Consider the following 19,666-nt stretch of genomic DNA (forward strand, 5'->3'; position numbering starts at 1 on the left):
TGAGGGACATATTCCTTCCATGGAACGCCCATACCCCCACAGGCCACCTCTGTAGTCAGGCATCTTATGTTTCTGCTGTTTCATTGTCCTCTTCCTTTGGCTGCAGGGCGACAGTCCAGGCCCAGTTCAGAAGAACCTGCACAACCCCATTGTACAGGTAGGTGTGCCCTCACCCTACCCCGCTTCATCATGATGCCCTCCCTTGTTCCCTGGGCCCCTGGTCATCCCAACCTGCATACTCAGTTCCCCAAGGCACAGAGAAGGGAAGCCACTAAATGAGTCATGTGTAGGCTGCTGCCTGAGCCACACTCAGAACTTGGGTCTGTCTCTTCCGTGTCCTCTTCTAGACCCCTATCAACAGCCCTGTAGACCTACTAAGTGCACCACATCCTTAATCTGGTGCATGTCTTCTCCTGGCAGCGACATTTTTAAATTATGATTATTTAAAGGCTGATCCAGGTGGTGGATTCTTGGGGCTTCCAACTGCTCGAAGTTTTTATGTATCTTCAGCACTTTGCTATTCTACCATCAGAGTGAAGGGGCTGCTGGGAAGACAATTTGGTGACCAGAAGGGGCCTCTAAGATCATGTCGCTAGTCCTGAGGTCCCCAAATGCCGGTGTGTGTGCTGCCCGTCCTCATCACAGTCAGCTAGAGAAGATTCCTGGGCCCTTCACCCTGGAGATTCTGATCCACTGGTTCTGGGACAGGGCCTGGAGCTCAGATAACACTGAGTTTGGGAAACCATTCATCTAGTCTGACCCCCACCTTTGTTTGTTTAATACCACCTCGTGTCTTTGTATAAAGCACTTGACAGTATGTAAAAGCACTCCTGCAAACACCACCCCACAATCCCTAAGCTATGGCCTGACAGGAGGGCAAAGCAGATACCATCATCATCATTGTTGTTACCCCCATTTCACAGGCAAGCAAACTGGGGTTCAGAGAATCTGGGGAACTCTCCAAGATCCCACAGGTAGTGACATAACCAGCACTAGAGCCCCAGCCCCAGCCCCAGCCCCCTGCTCAACAGTGTCCAGCATCTTTCCAAAGTCCTTGCTCTTGGCTGAAAGAGCTTGGGTTTCCTCTGTCATTGGCCAGACTCTCTTAGACCTTCTTTTCCATGGTCACAGGGAACTTGTACACTTACTGCCACTGCAGACAGGGCTGTGGCTGCCCCTCCATCCCGTGGTCTTCTCCCATCACGGGCATGATTACAGGCACGGCGGAGTATTGAATGGACAGAATTGAAATTACATTTCAATAATAATACAAACAACAACCTCGGCTAATATCTTACCGTTGTTTGCTGCTGTCAAGGCAGTCCCTGACTCATGACGGCCCCAGGCACAACGGAATGAAACACTGCCTGGTCCTGCGCCACCCCCGTGATCAGCTGCAGTTCAGATAGTTGTGATCCACTGGTTTTTCACTGGCTGATTTTCAGAAGTAGATTGCCAGACCTTTCTTCCTGGTTTGTCTTAGTCCTGAGTGCTTATGATATGCCAGGCACTGCTCGATGCAGTTTTAGCCTCCCTGGATGGCATAAACGGTTAAGCACTCGGCTGCTAACAAAAACGTTTGTAGTTTGAGCCCACCCAGAGGCCTCTCGGAAGAAAGTCCTGGTGATCTACTTCCAAAAACTCAGCCATTGAGAACCCTGGGGAGCACAGTTCCCTCTGACTCACATGGGGTCGCCGTGAGTCAGAATTGACTCAGTGGCAGCTGGTTTGGGTTTTTTGTTTGTTCAGTGACATCTCATATCAGGTTTAGGTAGAATTTATTGTTGTCCCAGAGAGGTTCTGTCCCTGGCCCAAGTTCCCCCGGTGGGTAAGGGGCAGACCCTGGTGTTCTTAACTACCCGTGGCCCCATCCCTGCACCATAGCTTCACGCTGAGAGGCCGTCCCTCCCCTGCACCCTGCACTCTGCTCGCTGTCTCTGCCCACAGCTAAGGTCTCTGTCCTTCTCTTCCCTCTCCCGGTGCCACTGTGCTCCTGCCTCCTCAGTCACTAGAGGACCTTGAAGACCAAAAACGGAAAAAGAAAAAAGAGAAGATGGGGTTCGGCTCCATCTCCCGTGTCTTTGCCAGAGGGAAGCAGCGGAAGTCCCTCGACCCCGGCCTCTTTGATGGTACCACCCCTGATTATTACATAGAGGAGGACGCAGACTGGTGATACCCGCCTCCCTGCGCCTGCTGCCCGGCAGGCGTGTCTGTGCGCGTGAGCGTGCGTGTGTGCGTGGGGCTGCGTGTCTGGGGGTGCTCGGGGGCACATGCAGGGGTGTGCTCCTGCACACATGGGTGCTGGGTGTAGCTGGGCGCCTCCAACAAGTGAAAACCCAAGTGTGGACCCCCTCCTCTGCGTCGCCACCTCTGTAATTGATGTACATACTACAAACCATGTGTGAACATGTCAACTCTTTGTTGTCTTTGGAGCGATACAGTTGTATTGTTAATCCGGTTTTTGTTTTGTTTGGTTTTGGTTTTCAATGTTTTTTTTTTTCTTTCTGTTTGGTTTGTTGGGTTTTGTTTTGTTTTGTTTTTTCTTCTCCCTTCCCCTCCTCCTTTTTATGAAACTTGAAAACTTGAAGGACTGCTGTGTATTTGTAAATAACAAACTAATGTGGACTCTGTGCTTATAAATGTCCCTGGTCCGGACCCCGATTGCTGGAGCCCATCTCGCCGACGATGTGGTCTGTTTGTGATGTGCCCCCCTCCTCCCAACCCCCCTCCCCCCCAGTGTGAATGTGTGAGACCAGATCCTATTTTCGAGGTGTGCCCAAGTCACTTTTGCCACAAAACACCGTTACCAGGGTAAGGTCTGCTCTCTGCTAAGACCCACAAGCCTGGCCAAGGGGCCTTGTCTTGGCTGGGTTTTGCAAAAGGTCCAGCGGGCTCTTTGGAACGGCCTGCCAGTTTTTGAGTTGTGTTGCTGTTTCTTTCCGTCTTTCTTTAAGGAAAAAGGAAAATTGTTTCAGTTAATTTATTTGCACAAATGCAGAAACCGTATTCTATCTAAATTATTGCTTAAATATCGGAATGTATATTTTTCCATGGGGTGGGCGGGAGGTGGGTGTCTCTGTCGATGTGTCTGTTCTATTATCATGCTGCTGCCAAACTGTGCAAGGTAGGGTTTAGGGTGGCCAGAACCCAGGGACCATTGGATTTCCGAGCTTGCCTTTTTCTGTTCCTTCTCTCTTCACCCCCATTCCCTGGCCCTGCATGAAAGTGCTGTCCACCTTCGGCCCACTCACAGCTCACCCCTGGGCCTTTATGTACTTACTGATCCAAAATGCAGAGCACTGACCTCATGAGCAGAGCAATGACTACAGGGGTCGCCTTCTCTTGGGTCTGTCTTTTGGGAGAGGTTGAATGCAGGGGAGATAGTCAACCACCCAACCATAGGGTATCTATCACTCAGCCTGAGGTGGTCCACAGGGATCCTCCTCAACATTGTGTCTTTCTCATCCCAGTCGATTCTGCACATGATCAGGCAGGTGTCACCAGGCAGGAGGATGCGGGAGGTGCCCATCTCAAGCAAAGGGTCTTGGGGACATAGCATCCAGCACCTGGGCCCTCTGGCCTCTCCATTTCAACTGGCTCTCCTGTGGCACGTAGGATCTCTCAGGGTCCCTGTGGCCCTGTCCTCCATCTAGTTGTGACAGCTTGAGCCCACTCACCCAGGAGAGCAGGGCTCCAGAAACATCTGGTCTCCCTATTTGGGGAGCAGCATTGGCCCCAACGAGTCTTCTTCAAGAGCAAAGGAACTGTGTGCATTTTAATGCTGGGTGATGGGGAAAGTGTGAGCTTCACAGCTGGGTCCTCCCAAGGCCTACAACCCAACTCCCCTTTTCTTTTGACCCAAGAATCTTCCTTCTGCTCCTCCTTAACCACTAACACAGCTCTAGTCACACCACCCTCTAGACAACCGTAGTTATGCTTTCTGCTAACAGTGACATCATTAGCTCTTAAAAAGACACCAGGCGATTAAAACTTGCCGGAGTATCTATCAAGATGGGTAGGATATTTGGTCCAAAGTCTCGAAAACAAACCGAAAAGCCCCAGTCAGCTGCTCTCTTTCCTTCAACCTGATCCAGGGTTGGGGAGAAATAGGTAGGGTACCTAGTCAGGATCTTTCTGTTCCTGTCGCTGAGCTGTTTAACCAAGCCTCGCGGTGAAAGAACGGCCATAGCTGGCATCTCGCTCTTCAGAGATTTTAGAAAATACTTTTTTCCCTCATGAATTTATTTTTTCTTTTGATTGATTTTTTTTTAATTGTTTTTCCTTTACTTCTGAAAATAAGATGGCAACCACTCCTGGTAATGATTTAGTAGTTCCTTTTCATTTCAGTTTTTGTAAAATTAGAAGCTAATTCTAAAAGTTACTAAGGATGATTTATTTAAGAGAACTACGTCAAATAGTGAATGAGTTATGGGTAATACTAGATGAAAATAACCTTTCCCGTGGGAAAGGTTTCTCGAAGGCATGGATGCAAATATAAAATATTAAAAAAAAAAATCTAAATAAAGCTTATTTTAAAATATTACTGAACTCTATCTTATTTGATTGCTTCTATTTGGCTCCGGGTGGGAGGCTGTGCCCGCTGGGAGGCGAAGCCCAGAGCAACCTGCTCCTTGGAATTCCAGGGCCAGGTCTTGAGGGACAAGTGGGAGGGGCTGAGGAAAGCTGTCTGGTATCTGAGCACATGAGGGGTCGAGCCAGGTGGCTCCCAGAAACATCTCCTCTCTGCCACCCTGACTGTAATTTCCAGGTGTTGGCCAGCCTCCAGGGCTGCCCTGTGTTCCTAAGGCACTGCTTCTTGGCCCTGGCAGCCTGCGTGCTCGGAGCTCAGCCAGCCCCGGTCAGCTTTCATCTGCTCCTTTCTCCCCCGTCACTCGTTCCAAAGGCCCAGAATTGGGGCCTGTGACTTTGGGGCATGTTGCTTCCTGAGACCTCACAGGCCTCTGCACCATCCCCAGTTTCTGCCCACCCCTGGGGCTAAGAGGAGCTTTAGAGAGATAGGGCCATGGGGCTTCCTTGACTGAAGCCAGACTGTGGCAGGCTTTTCTAAGCCCAGGGAGACCCTCTAGATACAAAGCCCTAGGTCTCCACCATGAGATGCCACAGGGAGAGCTACCAAAAAAGAGGCTACCCAGTTAACCCCCAACTTAAAAAAAATCCTCCCCAGCAATAAGACTGATGGGAAACTGGCTTATTAATCCCCCAGCCATCTCTGCTGGGAAAAAGCACAAAGTGATGTAATGTATAGACTATACCAGGAAAACATAAAAGGGGGACCTCTGTTTAACAAGGACACAAAGGGATACATGGGATCCTAGAATGTCAAGAAAGCTCAGGGCTGCAAGGAACTGAGCCTTCATCTGTAATTAATTAGTGATGTCTGTCAGGAGGCCTGTGAGAGAAGTTGTGGCATGTGTGTTGGGACACTTGCCCTCTTGGATTAGCCCAGCGTTTCTCAAACTAGCCACACAGTAGAATCACCTGAGGAGCTTTCAGAAAAAAATACTGATGCTCAGGCCGTACTCCCAGAATCAGAGTGTAATGCCTCCTTTGCTAATCCTAATGTGCAGCCAGAGTTAATAGAAGAAGGGTAAACATCCCAACATATATGCCATTGCTCTCCTTGCCCTGGCCTAAGCAGACATCACTAATCAATTAAAGAGCCCTTCTTTTAATCCCAAAGTGGCCTCTGATTTCTTCACTTTACAACAGTTCATACAGCCACTACCTATCAATTAAGAGTTGATATACAAAGATAGGGAGCTCTGGTAGCATAGTGCCTAAGGCACTTGACTGCTAACCAGAAGGCTGGCGGTTCAAACCCACCAGCCACTCCTCGGAAGGAAGATGAGGCAATCTACTTCCGTAGTGATATTGCCTCAGAAACCCAAGGAGGGGTCGCTATGTGTCGGGTCCGACTCTATGGCACATAACAACAACAACAACATACAAAGATAAAGCCTATTTGCTCTCCCAAAACTAACGCAACCCCTCGGGGAGTTATTTGGCCAAGCTTCTCACTAATCTGCTGTCGTCGAGTTAATCCCAACTCATAGCAACCCTTTTGGACAGAGTAGAACTGCCCCATAGAGTTTCTAAGGTTATAATCTTTACAAAAACAGAATGCCACATCTTTTTTCCTCAGAGCAGCTTCTGGGTGCAAACCACTGACCTTTCCATTAGCTTCCAAGTACTTAATCACTGCACCACTGGCTATCACTCCTAAAATCCTGTGACCTCAAGGGCTTACTCAAATCTCTGTAGCTCTATTAAAAAGCCACACCACCTCCTTGTTAACAGAATCTCCTCCAAGACCTTGTCACAAACGGTCCACCTTCTGTTGGTGCCTATTAGTCAAAAATTGGAGCAGGGCTGCCAGAGGCTTCCAGGGCCAGTGTACAGTTGTGTGGGTTGTGTACTGCATTACTCCAGAATGCACTGTCCTCCAGGGTTGTGCAGCATAACCCATGTGACTGTACCTGGTGGCCCTTACATGTTCTCTCCCACCTGTGCTGGCAGGCTCCAACACGTGTAACCTAATATTAGTAACAATAATAATATCTAACAGTTCTTAAGCACTTACCATGGTCCATGCTACTCACAGTACCTGTATTAACTCAGTTAATCCTCCTACAGCCTATGTGATCAAGAAAACTGAAGTGAAGTAATCATCCAGCATCAGAGAGCTAGTAAACAGTAGAGCTGAACTTTGAACCTCTGGGGTCTGGCTGCAGAGTGTGAGCTTTTAGCCACTCCACTGTCTGGGAATGGAGGGGCTAGGCCTGAGCAGATGGTGCCTGCCTACTGCTGGGCATCTGCACCGCTTCATCCAGGCCTGGTGTGAAGGCCCCATCCCTGTCCCTCAGTTGCCACTGCCAATCAGATGAAACTGGCATAGCCTGACACTCCTGTGGTTTTGTGGCTGAGTCTGTTTCCAGCCCCCTTTCCTCCCAGCCACAGAAAGCCCACCTTCAGAGCAGAACCGGTGGGAGGGCAGAGCAGAACCATGCTGAGGTCAAGCATAAGATCTGTATTCTTGGCCCTGCCATTGGACCCCTCACTGTACCAGTGCCCAGCATCCTAGAGGCTAGCTCCAGCCACACATGGAAGGAGGTATGTGACGTCCCTCTGAGCCACTGGAGGAGCCTGGGGACCAAGGGCTGCCCCACACTAACTGCAGGATTGGGCTGCTGTAGCTTCAGGCAGCCGGGGTTCCTTGGGGCCTGAAGCATGGGGGCCATCAGCCCTTTGACAATATGCTAAAGCAGTCCCTTCCCAGAACAATGCATTCTTACGAAACGGGGGCTACAGACTCCCCAATCCAGCTCACCTGCTCTGAACAAATGGCTCTTGTGCCTCTTTTTCAACTCTGACCACTAAGAACATGCCATGGTCCCTGACCTCCCTCCCACTTGTTCCCATTTTCCAGTGGAAAATGGACTTGATAACGAATCAAGAGGAAACACTCATAAGTAGCTTATTCTTTATTGAGTTGATTCATTAGTTTTATATTATAAAATAAAGCCTTGCTAACTTAAAAATAGATGTTCTATTATACAAGTTGATGTTGACTTTATGCCAGAAGTTCCTTGAATGTCAGTCAGAGATGGCACATCACCAATGACATGTCACTCTGCAGGCCCGTTGGGGCATGTAGATCAAGTAGGAATCTGTGGTGGCCACTGGGGTGTGGATAATTTCATACCTGAGCCACACTGCATGCTGTCTTAAAGCCCAGTTATAGGAAAATATTGCAAATATGCAACGCTGCATTCTACAGGGCTCTGCCCGCCATCCCCAACAAACTGAATGAGAAAGCCATTCCAAGAAGATCCATCTTTAAGAAGCAAGAATAGCAGCAACTGAAAACCATGCCCAATTCTTCCTAAACATGCCAGGGCTTCCAAAGACTGAGTGTGGGACCAGGCGGAACTGAATCAGCAATCAGAAAACACGGGCTGTGTGTCTCTGTGTGTGTTTCTGAGTTTCAGGCTTGGGGAGCCCCTGCGTAGGTTACCAGTAAGGAGCAGTTAATTGCACCAAAGCGAGAGAAACTATAAAATTGCATGTCATCCTCCCAGAACTCCCAAAGGAGGGATTGGCCCTTGGGAATTTATTCATGCCCCATCTGGAGGATGCTGCAGCCCAAGCCTGGATCTTTGCTCCTAGCTCTGGCCCTGCATTTGATTTCAAGCAAGTTGTTTAACCTTTCAGCCTCAGTGTCTTCATCTGTAAAATGGGTATAAAAACATCCCTTCCTTCTAAACTCAGAAACGAGAGCTGAGTGTGTTTTGGAGACTGGGGACAGGGCTGGCCCATGATTTAGATTCTCCATGATTTGAGACGTGAGTTTAAGTTCAACTGCAGGTAGGAGAGCATGGAGGCAGCTAGAGAAACCTCTTGAGCTCAGAGATGACTCAACTGAAACTTGTCCTTGGGTGTAAAATCAGGGCATCAGGCTGTATGAACTTGAAGTCCCTTCAATTATAGGGTCGGCAAACAGCAGAGTCCAAATTCAGTTCTGTGTTGCTTTGTAGGAGAATCCAGGCTTCTCTACCTTGGAACGGGGGGATTTGAGGCATTTGTGCCTGAAAACCACTAACATTGCTGACAAAATCTCATCTTTTTAAAGAGTTAAGCTAGAAACGCATTAGTGTGGCTGTCCCAGGGAAATTTGAACCAAGGGAAGCAGTTATGCTGCCCAAGGCTGGGATCTGAGACAGAGGACTTGAGGGTCACTGTAGGGTGGCACATCTGTAAAACCCAGTGTCAGAGCATGGGGTCACTGATCTGGCAGCGAGCTGGGCCTCAGTTTTTCTGTAACTTAAAGTACTTGACCTGTGCCAAGCCTTTGCAGATAATCATCCATACAGTCCTTCCAACAACCCTCCAAGATGAATTACTATTATCGTCCCTGTTTTACACATGAGCACACCAAGGTACAGAGAGGATAGTTCTTGCCCAAAGTCACACAGCTAGGAAGAAGCAGAACCGGACACAACTGCAGTGTTTTTGGCTCTAAAGTCCATATTCTCATGTTATATGGTGTCTCTGTAACTGGGGATCACCTCCCTCCCCCCAAGTTTCCCTTCAGGGACAGCTGATCAACAGGAAGCTTCAGAGAGCTTGAGAAAGCTATGCTTATAGGGGAAGCCAAACTCTGTGCTTACCAGCTCTTTGGGGCTCAATTTCTCCAGAAATAGAGGAAAAGGGTAGAATAAATAGGGAGTCTCAAACTGTGTTCCACAAAACTGCAGTGGATTCCTCAGAGGTGCATCAAGGGCTGCCGTTGCTGGTGAAGAACTAGCAGGCTGGATGCAGCCTCCCATTCAGCCAGAAGCTCTGCTCTTACCTGCCACACACTGACCTCCATGTAAGAGTCCATTAGAAGGGTCCCAAGAGGGAAAGAATGAGTGAGAAGGAAAGAAACTCAGAGTTGGGTTGGAAACCACCAGTAAGTAGTAGCAGCAAGCTGACTTGCCTCGAATATTGGGGATACCGGTTCCCAGGCCCCATCTCATACCCATCCAGTCAGAAGATCTAGGGCTGAGGCGCTGGGATCTGTGTATATTGAACTAGCACCGCAGGGTGAGCTCAGTTGCAGGAGGTCAGGGAGGAAGGCTGAGAGCTGCGCATCCTGCCTGTGTGTTTTAGTGCAGAGCTGACATTGGAAAGCGTCCCTGAGAAACCATCGTAAGGCAGGTTAAGACCCTCTTCTCAGCCTGCCCCAGAGCTCACCAGCTAGGGAAAAGCCACATCAGGCGAGCCCTCAGGCCGTTCCCCTGGCAGCACACCACCAGCAGCTTCCTGGGTATTGCTGCACAGTCGGAGTATCTCCTGCCAAACAGCCAGCCTCAGGAGGGTCACAGAGAGCTTCCAACTTGCCTAGAGGAATATAGGAAATGGTGGGGCTAAGGGTCAAGCCAAGTGGTGGGAGCCTAGGTCCAAGGTGTATGGAGGGGCTTTCCCAGGACTTCTGTCTGTGCACATCCACCTTCCCAGCCTCCCCTGGACCTGGGTCTGACCTAGCTTCTGTCGCGCATGCATGGGCCTCGGCCCAAGGCCTGTCGTGGCCCCAGAGAATGAGACCTATATTGGGATCAAGCCCTAAACTGAGCTGCCCTCTGGGGAGTGGTTGGGCATGGAGCCGTGGCCCAAAGGGCCCAACAGGACTCTGCCCAGAACCCCATCCTGGGGCTCCACAACCCCAGTGCAGCACAGTCAGGAGCCATTAACTAGCCCTGGACTCCTGGTTCCCAGTTTGGCTGAGGACTCACTATGTGACCTCAGTCAATCAGGCTCCCTCTCTGAGCTTCAGACTCCCTCTAAAACAAACCAGGTTGGTAATTATCCACCTGTGGGGTCTTAGTAGTCCCTGTCATGCCACACAAGGTGGCTGGCAGGGGTGTTCTAAGCCACCACTCCCTAGCACACATCCACTGCCCTTCATGCAGAAGTTCCAGTGTATCTGGCTTCTAGATAAGGGTTTCACTTCAGCAAAGGGTTCTGTAGCTACACAGCAGTATAAAAACCACAGGATTAGATCGTCCTAAGCACCCTCAGCCTCCTGATTGCTTCCAGAATGGGAGGAGGACATGGGCTGCCCCAGGCCCCCTCGTGCTCTCTGCTCTCCCTTGGCACCCCCAGAATCCCTTATAGCCCCTCCTCACCATTAGTGAGAAGTGGTGATGGCCCCTCTTCAGCCCTGGCAGAACCGGCAAATGGGGGCACTTAAGGTACTTGACTGCTAACCAGAAGATTGTCGGTTCAACCCACCAGCTGCTCCCTGGGAAGAAGATGAGCTAATCTACTTCCGTAAAGATTTATAGCCTGGGAAACCCAATGGGGGTCACTATGAGTCAGAATCAACTCAAAGGCAGTGGGGGGCTTTAGCAGGCTTCCCCAGAGAACCCCCCCCCCGGGAGGTCATGCCCATTTCTTTAGGAACCACAGTGATACTACATCAGACAGCACCCCCCCAACCCCCAAGACTTTACAGTTTACAACACTCATTCCCAGGCAGCCTGGAGTCTTAAGCCTGGGCTTAAGAGCACAGATTTTGGGCAAACCCTCTGCCTTCAAAGCTTAGTCCTAATCTGGGAATCTTAGCAAGTTACTTAACGTCTCTGGGCCTCAGTTTCCTTACCTGTAAAAGGGATAGTAAGAAACTATGTCAAAGGGCAGCTGCGAGGATGAAATAAATTAATACATATAAAAAGTGCAGCCTAGGTAGTCATCAGTGATCTCATTTCAGCCTCTGACCAGCCCTGTGAGACAGGCAGGACAGGCTTCCTTATGCAGATGAAAAGACTGAGGCCGGTAAGTTTAGCAATTGGCCCAAGTATAGGACCAGAGGGAGCAAGACTTTGAGAGCTGAGACAGCAATCAGGGGCCTCTCACCTACCACCACCACCACCACCCCACCCCCGTTTTGCAAAAGGGAGAGGACTTGCCCACAACCATGCAGGCCATCAGCAGCAGCAGCAGAGCTGGTTCTAGAACCCAGAACTCCTGACTACCAGGCCAAGACCCTGAGCTGTCTCAGACCACAAGATACAGCCAGAGGGGGTGAAAAATAAACTCCCTACATCAATAAGTATCTCCATCCCTTATAGACTCACACAACACATTAACTTATCAAGGCTCTGACAAGGTCTGCAATAGCGAATAACGTTGCTTTTTTTCACCAAGTATTTCACGAACTCACTTGACCACAGGACCAGGCCTTTTAACTGGTTCCATAGAACACTCTTTGGAAAGTATTTGAATGAATGATTTTTTCAGACCCTTTAGTGCTTGAGGTCCTAAGTCAGGGCATGGCACCTTTCCAACATCCTGTAGCCACAGAAAGAACCGGTGGCTCACGCAGGATCTTTGTGCAGTCAGGAAATGGATGCCTTACGATGCGAGGTGAGCCAGGTGGGGGATGGAGCTTTTCTCTCTTAGTGAACATCCTTTTTGATGCTGAGCCTGAGTCAGCAGGCTGCAGCTCAGAAGGCAGAAAAGCCCCCTGCAGACTGGCTGAGAACTGTCCATCCCAGGGCATGTGTTTGTCTGCCATCCTGGGTCCCAGGTGCTAACAGGGAGGCCGAGCCCATTGGCACAGGGACCATTCAGTGGGGGTATGGGCATGCCTGTCCTGCCAAGGTGTGTGCCCCACCCCCTGCCCTCCAGGGTACCCAGTCACCCCTTGACAGCTCTGAACTGCCTAATTGCTTTCCCTGGGACAGGCAAGAGACATCACAGTCACATCCAAATTGGCTCCCTGCCCGCACAACGCCAGCTTCCCTCCTGTTAGGAGGCTGTGGTCCCTGAGGGTGTGTGGGGTCTGTGATCTGAAGCACGCAGGCCAGGGAGGGGAGAAGGCTGCTTCTGGCAGCTGTCACTGCAGGGGACCGAGCTGTAGGGACAGAGAAGGTGGCTCACTCTTCACAAAGGGGACTGGAGACCCATCTACAAATGAGGTCAGAGATAACAGGTGCTGGTCGCCTGAGAGCAGCTTGGGAATGAGAGTCAGTTCCAAGTTCCCCTCATCTCTTCGTGTGTGTGCAAGAAACAAGGCTTATGGTGACAGCCTGAGCCCAGCAGAACTGATAACAGTCCACCATAGGGAGGAGTGGGCGAGAGACCCAGGCGTTGGCTCCAGACACCAGGGTTCAATCCCAGAGACACCTCTTACGAGCTGTGTGACCTTTAACCAGTATCTTCGTTCCACTGAGCTTCAGTTTACCCCTTAGGATGGAGACAAAGCTGCCTATCACACAGGCTGTTGCATAGAGCAAATAATACAGGGATAGAAGTGGTGGGCAGAGCACAGCTTCATGTACCAGTGAAGCAGGAGACATGCATGAGAGGAATGAGGGTTAGTCAGAGAAATTGCAGGCTTTGAATCCCGGCAGTGCTCTCTGTACAGAATGTCGGGCCTTTTCTGGGCTCTATTTTTCCTCATCTGGGAAGCTTGTGTCCACCTCACAGGGGACAGGGCAATGAGCTCACACCCCTGAATTGTAAAACACCAGGCAAGCATTATGGAGGCAGTGTTGGTTCAGTGAGAGCACTCTCGCCTTCCCTGGAGTGCAGGGTTTGATTCCCGGCCAATGCACTTACCTCATGGGCAGCTACCACCCGTCCCTCAGTGGAGGCTTACGTTTGCTATGATGCTGAACAGGTTTCAGCAGAGCTTCCAAACTAAGACAAACTAGGGAGAAAAGCCTAGCAAGCTACTTCTGAAAATCAGCCAATGAAAATCCTTACAGAACACAATGGTCTGATGTGTAGCCAATCACAGGGCTGGCAGAGGACCGGGCAGCGTTTTGTTCCATTGTGAATGGAGTAGCCCTGAGTCAGGGCTGATTGAACAGCAGCTCACAAGGCAAGTGTTAGCCTTTGTGATTGTGAGGCCACTCAGTGCAAGCTGGAGTTACTTACCTGCTGTTTTTGATCAGCTCTAACAGGTCCCATGGCAGAGGACTATGGGTGATAGTGACAAAGCCCTGTCTTTGTGAGTGCTCCCATGTGCCAGCTCTGTCCTGAGTACTCACACACCTCATCCCAGCTATTCCTCAAACTCAGAGGCCTGTGGGGGCTGGGCAGGGGCTGGGCAATTACGTGGGCAGCACGTGACCCACTTACAGGAAGCAGCCCCTGCTCACGCCCAGCAAGGCTGCCAGGGTAGGGCATGCGGATGGCAGCCCAAGAGTTTCGGAGTTTCTGTTTTTTCAAAAGAAGCCAGAAATATGGGTTGTTACGTGATATACCCCAATTCTTTAATACAAAAAAAAAAAAAAAAAAAAACGCACGGCCATCGAGACAGATCCGACCTCGGGTTTCCGAGGTGATATCACTACGGAAGTGGATTGCCCAACCTTCCTTCTGAGAAGTGCCTGGTGGGTTTGAACCTCCAGCCTTCTGGTTAGGCACTACACTACCAGAAAAATAATAATAATGTCTACTGGGGGAAAAAACGCATGACTCAAATTTGTCCCCAAGTCTCTCTCTCCTCCAGTCTTCTCCCTGTGGGCTCGTCCCACTCTGACAGTGCTTGTTTTCCCCTTGATCACAGAGTCCCCTGGGCCTCTCTGGACAGAGACATCCATCTAAATTTGGCATGGGTTCTCACTCACCCGAGGGCCCTCCTGCACCCCACCCCCCAACAGGTTGTAGAAGGACCACACTCATTTCTGAACCCAGGACAGTGTTTCCAGGGCCCAGAGAGTCTGGGGATGGCGATAGAGGAAGAGGAGGGATTCTGTGCTTGGGCTGCCCTCAGAACCCTCGAGTCATTACAGCAATACTGAGCCTCACCCACCCAGCCCCCAGGATCTCATCCTGACAAGGGCTGCAGCAGGACTGGAGCAGCCTATCTGCAGCCCAAGAGCCCAGCCAAGGAACTCAGCCATTTCTTGTGGGACTCAGAGATGGGGGCAGGATCCCATGTTCGAGTGAAGGTGCTGGTGGGCCTGACTAAAGGGTGACTCTGTACTCTCCCAGAAATCCCAGGGGGCTGCTTGGTCACCAATGCAGAGAGTGGCTGCCTCTCCAGGGATGGGGAGAGGGTGTCAGACTGAGGACGGAGGGCAGAGACTAGCCTTTTCAGGAAGGAGGGGTATAGAAGCTGGAAAGGCACAGTATAAAATGACTTTCTAACGTTTACTATGTGCGTACTGTGGTAGGCATGTACTAGACACTTTACATACACTCATTAAGTCATTCAACAAACATTAGGTGAACATCTCCTATACGTATGTGCCAGGCTTAGGGCCAAGAGCTGAGGATATAGATGTAAATGATGAAGTAACACAAATGGTATTAGGTAGTCCTCTCCAAAATGCCATGCAAAGTGTATGACAGCATGAACTTTATAGATGGAGGAAACTGAAGTTCAGAGAGGTATCATAAGCAGCTGAAGGAGACACAGTAAGTGATGGAACAAGGATAAGAATTGAGGCCCAACAGACTATGGCACTCTGAACCAAAAACTGCCATTGAGTCTAGTCCAACTACTAGTAACTCCACTGGGTTTCTAAGGCTATAAATCTTTATGGAAGCAAACTGCCTCATCTTTTTTCTACGGAGCAGTTGGTGGGTTTGAACCACCTACTTTTTGGTTACCAGCCACTACACCACTGAAAAACCATGAATGGTTTGAATAAGGCTTTGTTGTCTAATTTCCTGAATTCTGGTCCTAGAGGAAGAATCTGTGGGTGCTACAAACAGTTAACACTCACCAGTAACCAAAAGATTGGATGTTCAAGTTCACTCAGAGGTACCTGGGAAGAAAGGCCTGGTGATCTGCTTCCAAAAAAGTCAGCCAAGGAAAACCCTGTGGAGCACAGTTCTGCTCTGGCGCACATGGAATTGCCATGAGTTGAAACTGGCTCAGCAGCGACCGGGTTTGTTTTTATTGTTATTGTTTGATTTTTTAGGGCCGGACGAAAGCAGAAAAGGCATGTCACAATTAAAGGAGGTCGTCCAATAAGGAGAGAGAGGGTTGATTCTCAGATTGGGTAGAAAGTGCAAGCAAGTGCACTTTGCCCCATGCGTTGGGTCTGGCCATCGTATCAGTGGGTTTGAGATGCATATCTGCCTCAGTGAAGGAACTGTGGCTGTCAGCTGCAGGCACCACCAATGACCACGTTTTAGGATGCATGATTGGAAAATGGTTTCCATGTTGCAGATGCTCAGATAAACCTAAAGTAGCATCAATTTTCTCCTTGACAGTTTCCTATCCAATAAAGTAGGCACTGAAGTTGTAAGAATACGCCCACCACCGCAGTTACCACCACGGTCTCACCAAAGCTCTCTTCATTTTAAAGGAAATTAAGTAAATGTTGATCATAAACATTCTTACTTTTCCTAAATTGGACTTTGTACAATAAATAATTAAATAGGAGTTGTTCACCCCAGTTTAGCAAATCTCTGGGTGGCAGTTGCAGAGTAGTTTGAGGGAGGTTAAGCAGTCTGCAAGGAGCCATGGTGGTACAGTGTTAAAGCATTCAGCTGCCAACTAAAAGGTCAGCAGTTCAAACCCACCAGCCACTCTGCAAGAGAAAGATGTGGCAGTGTGCTTCTATAAAGATGTACAGCTTGGAAACCCTATGAAGCAGTTTTACTCTGTCCAATAGGCTCACTAGGAGTCGGAATCAACTTGATGGCAGTGGGCTTGGATTTTAGCTTTTAAGCAGTCTGCATTAATTATTGAGAATGAGCTCATCAAAGGCAATGCCCACAAATGCCTCTCCCTGGGCTGGGGTCTCAGGGATCTGACTCAGTGGTAGTTCCCATGTCTCTGAGCAAAAGGACAAGGATTCATCATGCAGTGTCTCTGGGGCATCAGTCCGTAGGGCTGAGATGACAGTCAGACCACACTGTACAGGGCTGGAGGAAGCAGGCTGAGCTAAGAGAGAAGCTGAGATGTCTGGAGACCCAGAGAGGAGCTGGGGGCTCAGGGAAGGGAAGAGTCATGACTGAAAACCTAGGTGTGGAGCCTGGGCTCAGCTGTCTCAAACCCCACCAAAACCCAAAACCTATCTCCGTCGAGTCCAATCCGACTCAGAGTGACCTCTCCTTGGTTTTCCGAGACAGTATCATTACAGAAGTAGATTGCCCAACCTTTCTTCCAAGGAGCGGTTGGTAGGTTTGAATTGCCAGCCTTCCGGTTAGTGCTCAAATGCCTTAGGCACTATGCCACCAGAGCTCCCTCAAACCCCACAGCAACCCATTACTCAGAGCTTTCCTTCCGTGAACTGTACGAATGTAATCTTGCACCATTTCCACCTGGACACATGGGGAAGAGTCATTTATCTGCACACAGCCTCTGCTTAAAAATCCTTTCATGGGGTCCACTCTTCAGGCCCACCCACTAGTGGATAAATTAGCCAGGAAAACATGTCAGGGAAGTGGGATAAATATGGAAATGCATGGGGAGGCTACCAGCCTGCTGGAATACCTCCTTGCTGCAAATCAGAAAGGAGAAGACAGGCTTCAGTTGCAGGTTAGACTACAAGAAGGACTTCCCAAATGTGGGTGCCTTTTGACAGCAGAACAAGTCACCAGTACCGTTACTGTAGAGTTAACTTCCATTCGTGGTGACCCATGTGGGCCCCAGTAGAACTGTGCTCCGCAGGGTTTTCAACGATTGGTTTTCTGGAAGTAGATCACCAGGCCTTTCTTCTGAGGTGCCTCTGTGTGGACTCGAACCTCCCACCTTTCAATGAGCAGTCAAGCATGTTAATCGTTTGCCACCATCCAGATTAGCAAGGAAGAAAAAGGAGAGTGTTTGGTATATACTTTAAAAGTATACCATAGCAAAGTTGGGTAATTCTGACCAACTCTAGGAAATCAATTCCCTGAACCCTTGGAAAATTTTGGGAGTGTAAGAGGAAGGATTGAGGAAACGCAATGACTGGTGGAGGACATGCTCAGTGGTTGTGGCCAGGGTGGCTTTGGGAGCAGGGGACAGTTGTGCCCAACTGTCCCACAGACACAGGAAGCACATTTTAGGCTCTCTTAAAAAATATTAAGAGGGAAAAGTAAGTATTCGATATTTTCTTTTAAAACATAAAGTAGTTATCATGGGTGAAAGCAGAGCTCAGTTGGACTTCTCTGCTTATTTTATGGTTTCGTGTATTTTTCAGGGATGTGTTGGGGTGGGGGTGCCATCAGCTTGTCAGCTCAGGCCTCCAGGGTCTCTGGTGTCGTGGGCTGTGGTCGGGTCCCCCAGGGGTCCTGCAGTAGCTTCAGCAGGCAGTGACAAGTGGGCTGTCCCGCAGCTGTTTAACCTGTGCCATCTCTGACCACCAGCTATGCCAAGAGCCCATCTTTTGTACATCTCTGCTAGGAACTTTGAGTGAAGACTCTATGCATCCATACATCCTTCCCATCCTGTGTAGGGGCCCTGATCAGGCCATAAAAAGTCTTTTTTTCACATTAAAATGCAATGTTTTGAGAATGAGAATTCAGCTTTTGGCTCTGAAGGTGCTGTCGGGGGCTCCCCTGCCACTTACCCAGGCAGAATGTTCTGAAGGCTAAGGAGCAGGGCTGGCTTGAGAGCAGGGCCTGGGGGTGCGGGGAGCTCTCTGTGTCACGGGAAGGCCAGGGGCTCCGAGCAGCCATGCCCTAGGCTCCCAGTGCCACCAGAGCCAACTCCTCCTTCTTCTCCCTGTGCCTCAGAGGTGAAGGTGCCGCCCTCCAGCCCCAGGAAAAGTGGGTCAGAGTGGAGGACTGACGGTTAGGGGCATGCTGAAGCTTAAGGTATTCACTCTGGGCACTGAGAGGAAGGCTGGCAAGCAGGAAAGGAAAGGGGGTCACAGATCTCCCATAACTTCCAGGCTCCCACCAGCAGGCCGTCTGCTCACAGCATACCATCCAGCACACAGGCCCTGTAGGGTGACACTGGGGAAACCATTTATCCTGTCAGGTCCCCAGAGAGAATCACTTGCATCTCACCTTCCCTCGTGGTGGGTTGAGGGTCCCCCGAGGCCAGAATGACTGTGGGAGTGGGAACCACAGTTGGCTTCTCTCTCCCTCAATCCATCCTTAAGAGACTCGGCCCCTGATTAGATCCAGTGCTCAGGCAGGCAATCAGATACCCAACAAATATTCATTGAGCACCTACCTTGTGCCAGGCTCTGGGGATGAATAAGACCCCAAGCTGTCACTGGGAAGTCACAGCTGTGGAGCAGTGGATGTGTAGACTGTGTGGAAGTAGGGTGAGGAGCCTGCCAATGAAGATGTCCCAGGAGGGAGGGCCTATGATCATGGGGTCGAGACCTGAAGATCCACAAGGGGTCTGCCAAGCAGATGAGGATAGGTGATGTCAAGGACTTCGAGGGAGAGGGAATATCATAGGCCAGTGGTTCTACCCTGGCAACAATTTTGCCCTGCAGGGGACATGTGACAATGTCTGGAGACCTGTGTGCTTGTCATGACTGGGGAGCTGCGCCTGGTATCTAGTGCGTATAGACCAGGGATGCTGCTAAACAGCCGGCAGTGCACAGGACAGCTGCCCTACAAAGAACTGTTCAGCCCCAAGTGGTTTGCAGTCAGCTACTAACCTAAAACATTGGCGGTTCAAATCCAGCCACCAGCTCCAGGGGAGAAAGTTGTGGCAAACTGCTTCAGGAAAGATTATAGCCAAGAATGCTACAGAGCACAGCTCTGCTCTGTCACCCATGGGGGCACCATGACTTGGAGGCCAACTTGATGACAGCTGACAACAACAAATGTCAGTAGTCCCCAGATTGAGATGAGATACCCTAGGTCAAGAGAAAAAGGAGGGAGACCATGTGGCACATTCGAGGAACCACAAGGAGCTTGGATGTGGCTGGAAGGATGTGTGGAGGAGGTGAGGCTGATGGAAGATGAGCCTAGAGTGGGAAGCCTGGCCCCTCCTTCATTCCCTCACCTCCTGACTTCCTGCTTTCAACCAATATTTGAAAGAGGCATTCTGTTCCAGGCTGTTCCAGGCACTGGTGGGCTGGCGCTGGCTCAGACCAACTCCTAAACTGATGGCACCTGTCTCCTCCCAGCTCCATGTCCAGTGATATCTCATGTCCACTCAAAAGCCCATGGTGGGAGATTTACACCACCAAAAAAAAAACCCAGCCCCATCCTGTTGCCATGGAGTCAAATCAGACTCTCAGACTCG

The 19,666-nt window shown here is 50.0% G+C and overlaps 1 protein-coding gene across 1 annotated transcript in view; it reads left to right on the forward strand.

The window, feature by feature from the left end:
* The window catches only part of KAZN (kazrin, periplakin interacting protein), a 668,025-nt gene that overhangs the window by 579,709 nt on the left and 68,650 nt on the right, over positions 1-19,666 (forward strand). The window contains exons 7-8 of the mRNA XM_007950754.2: positions 107-157; positions 2,006-2,129. Coding sequence (XP_007948945.1) covers positions 107-157; positions 2,006-2,129 — 175 coding nt within the window. The remainder of the gene's footprint in view (positions 1-106; positions 158-2,005; positions 2,130-19,666) is intronic.

This window comes from Orycteropus afer, unplaced genomic scaffold (genome assembly GCF_000298275.1).
Source record: "Orycteropus afer afer isolate SDZICR_OR568_19922 unplaced genomic scaffold, OryAfe1.0 scaffold00288, whole genome shotgun sequence".
In the NCBI taxonomy this organism is placed as follows: Eukaryota; Metazoa; Chordata; class Mammalia; order Tubulidentata; family Orycteropodidae; genus Orycteropus; species Orycteropus afer.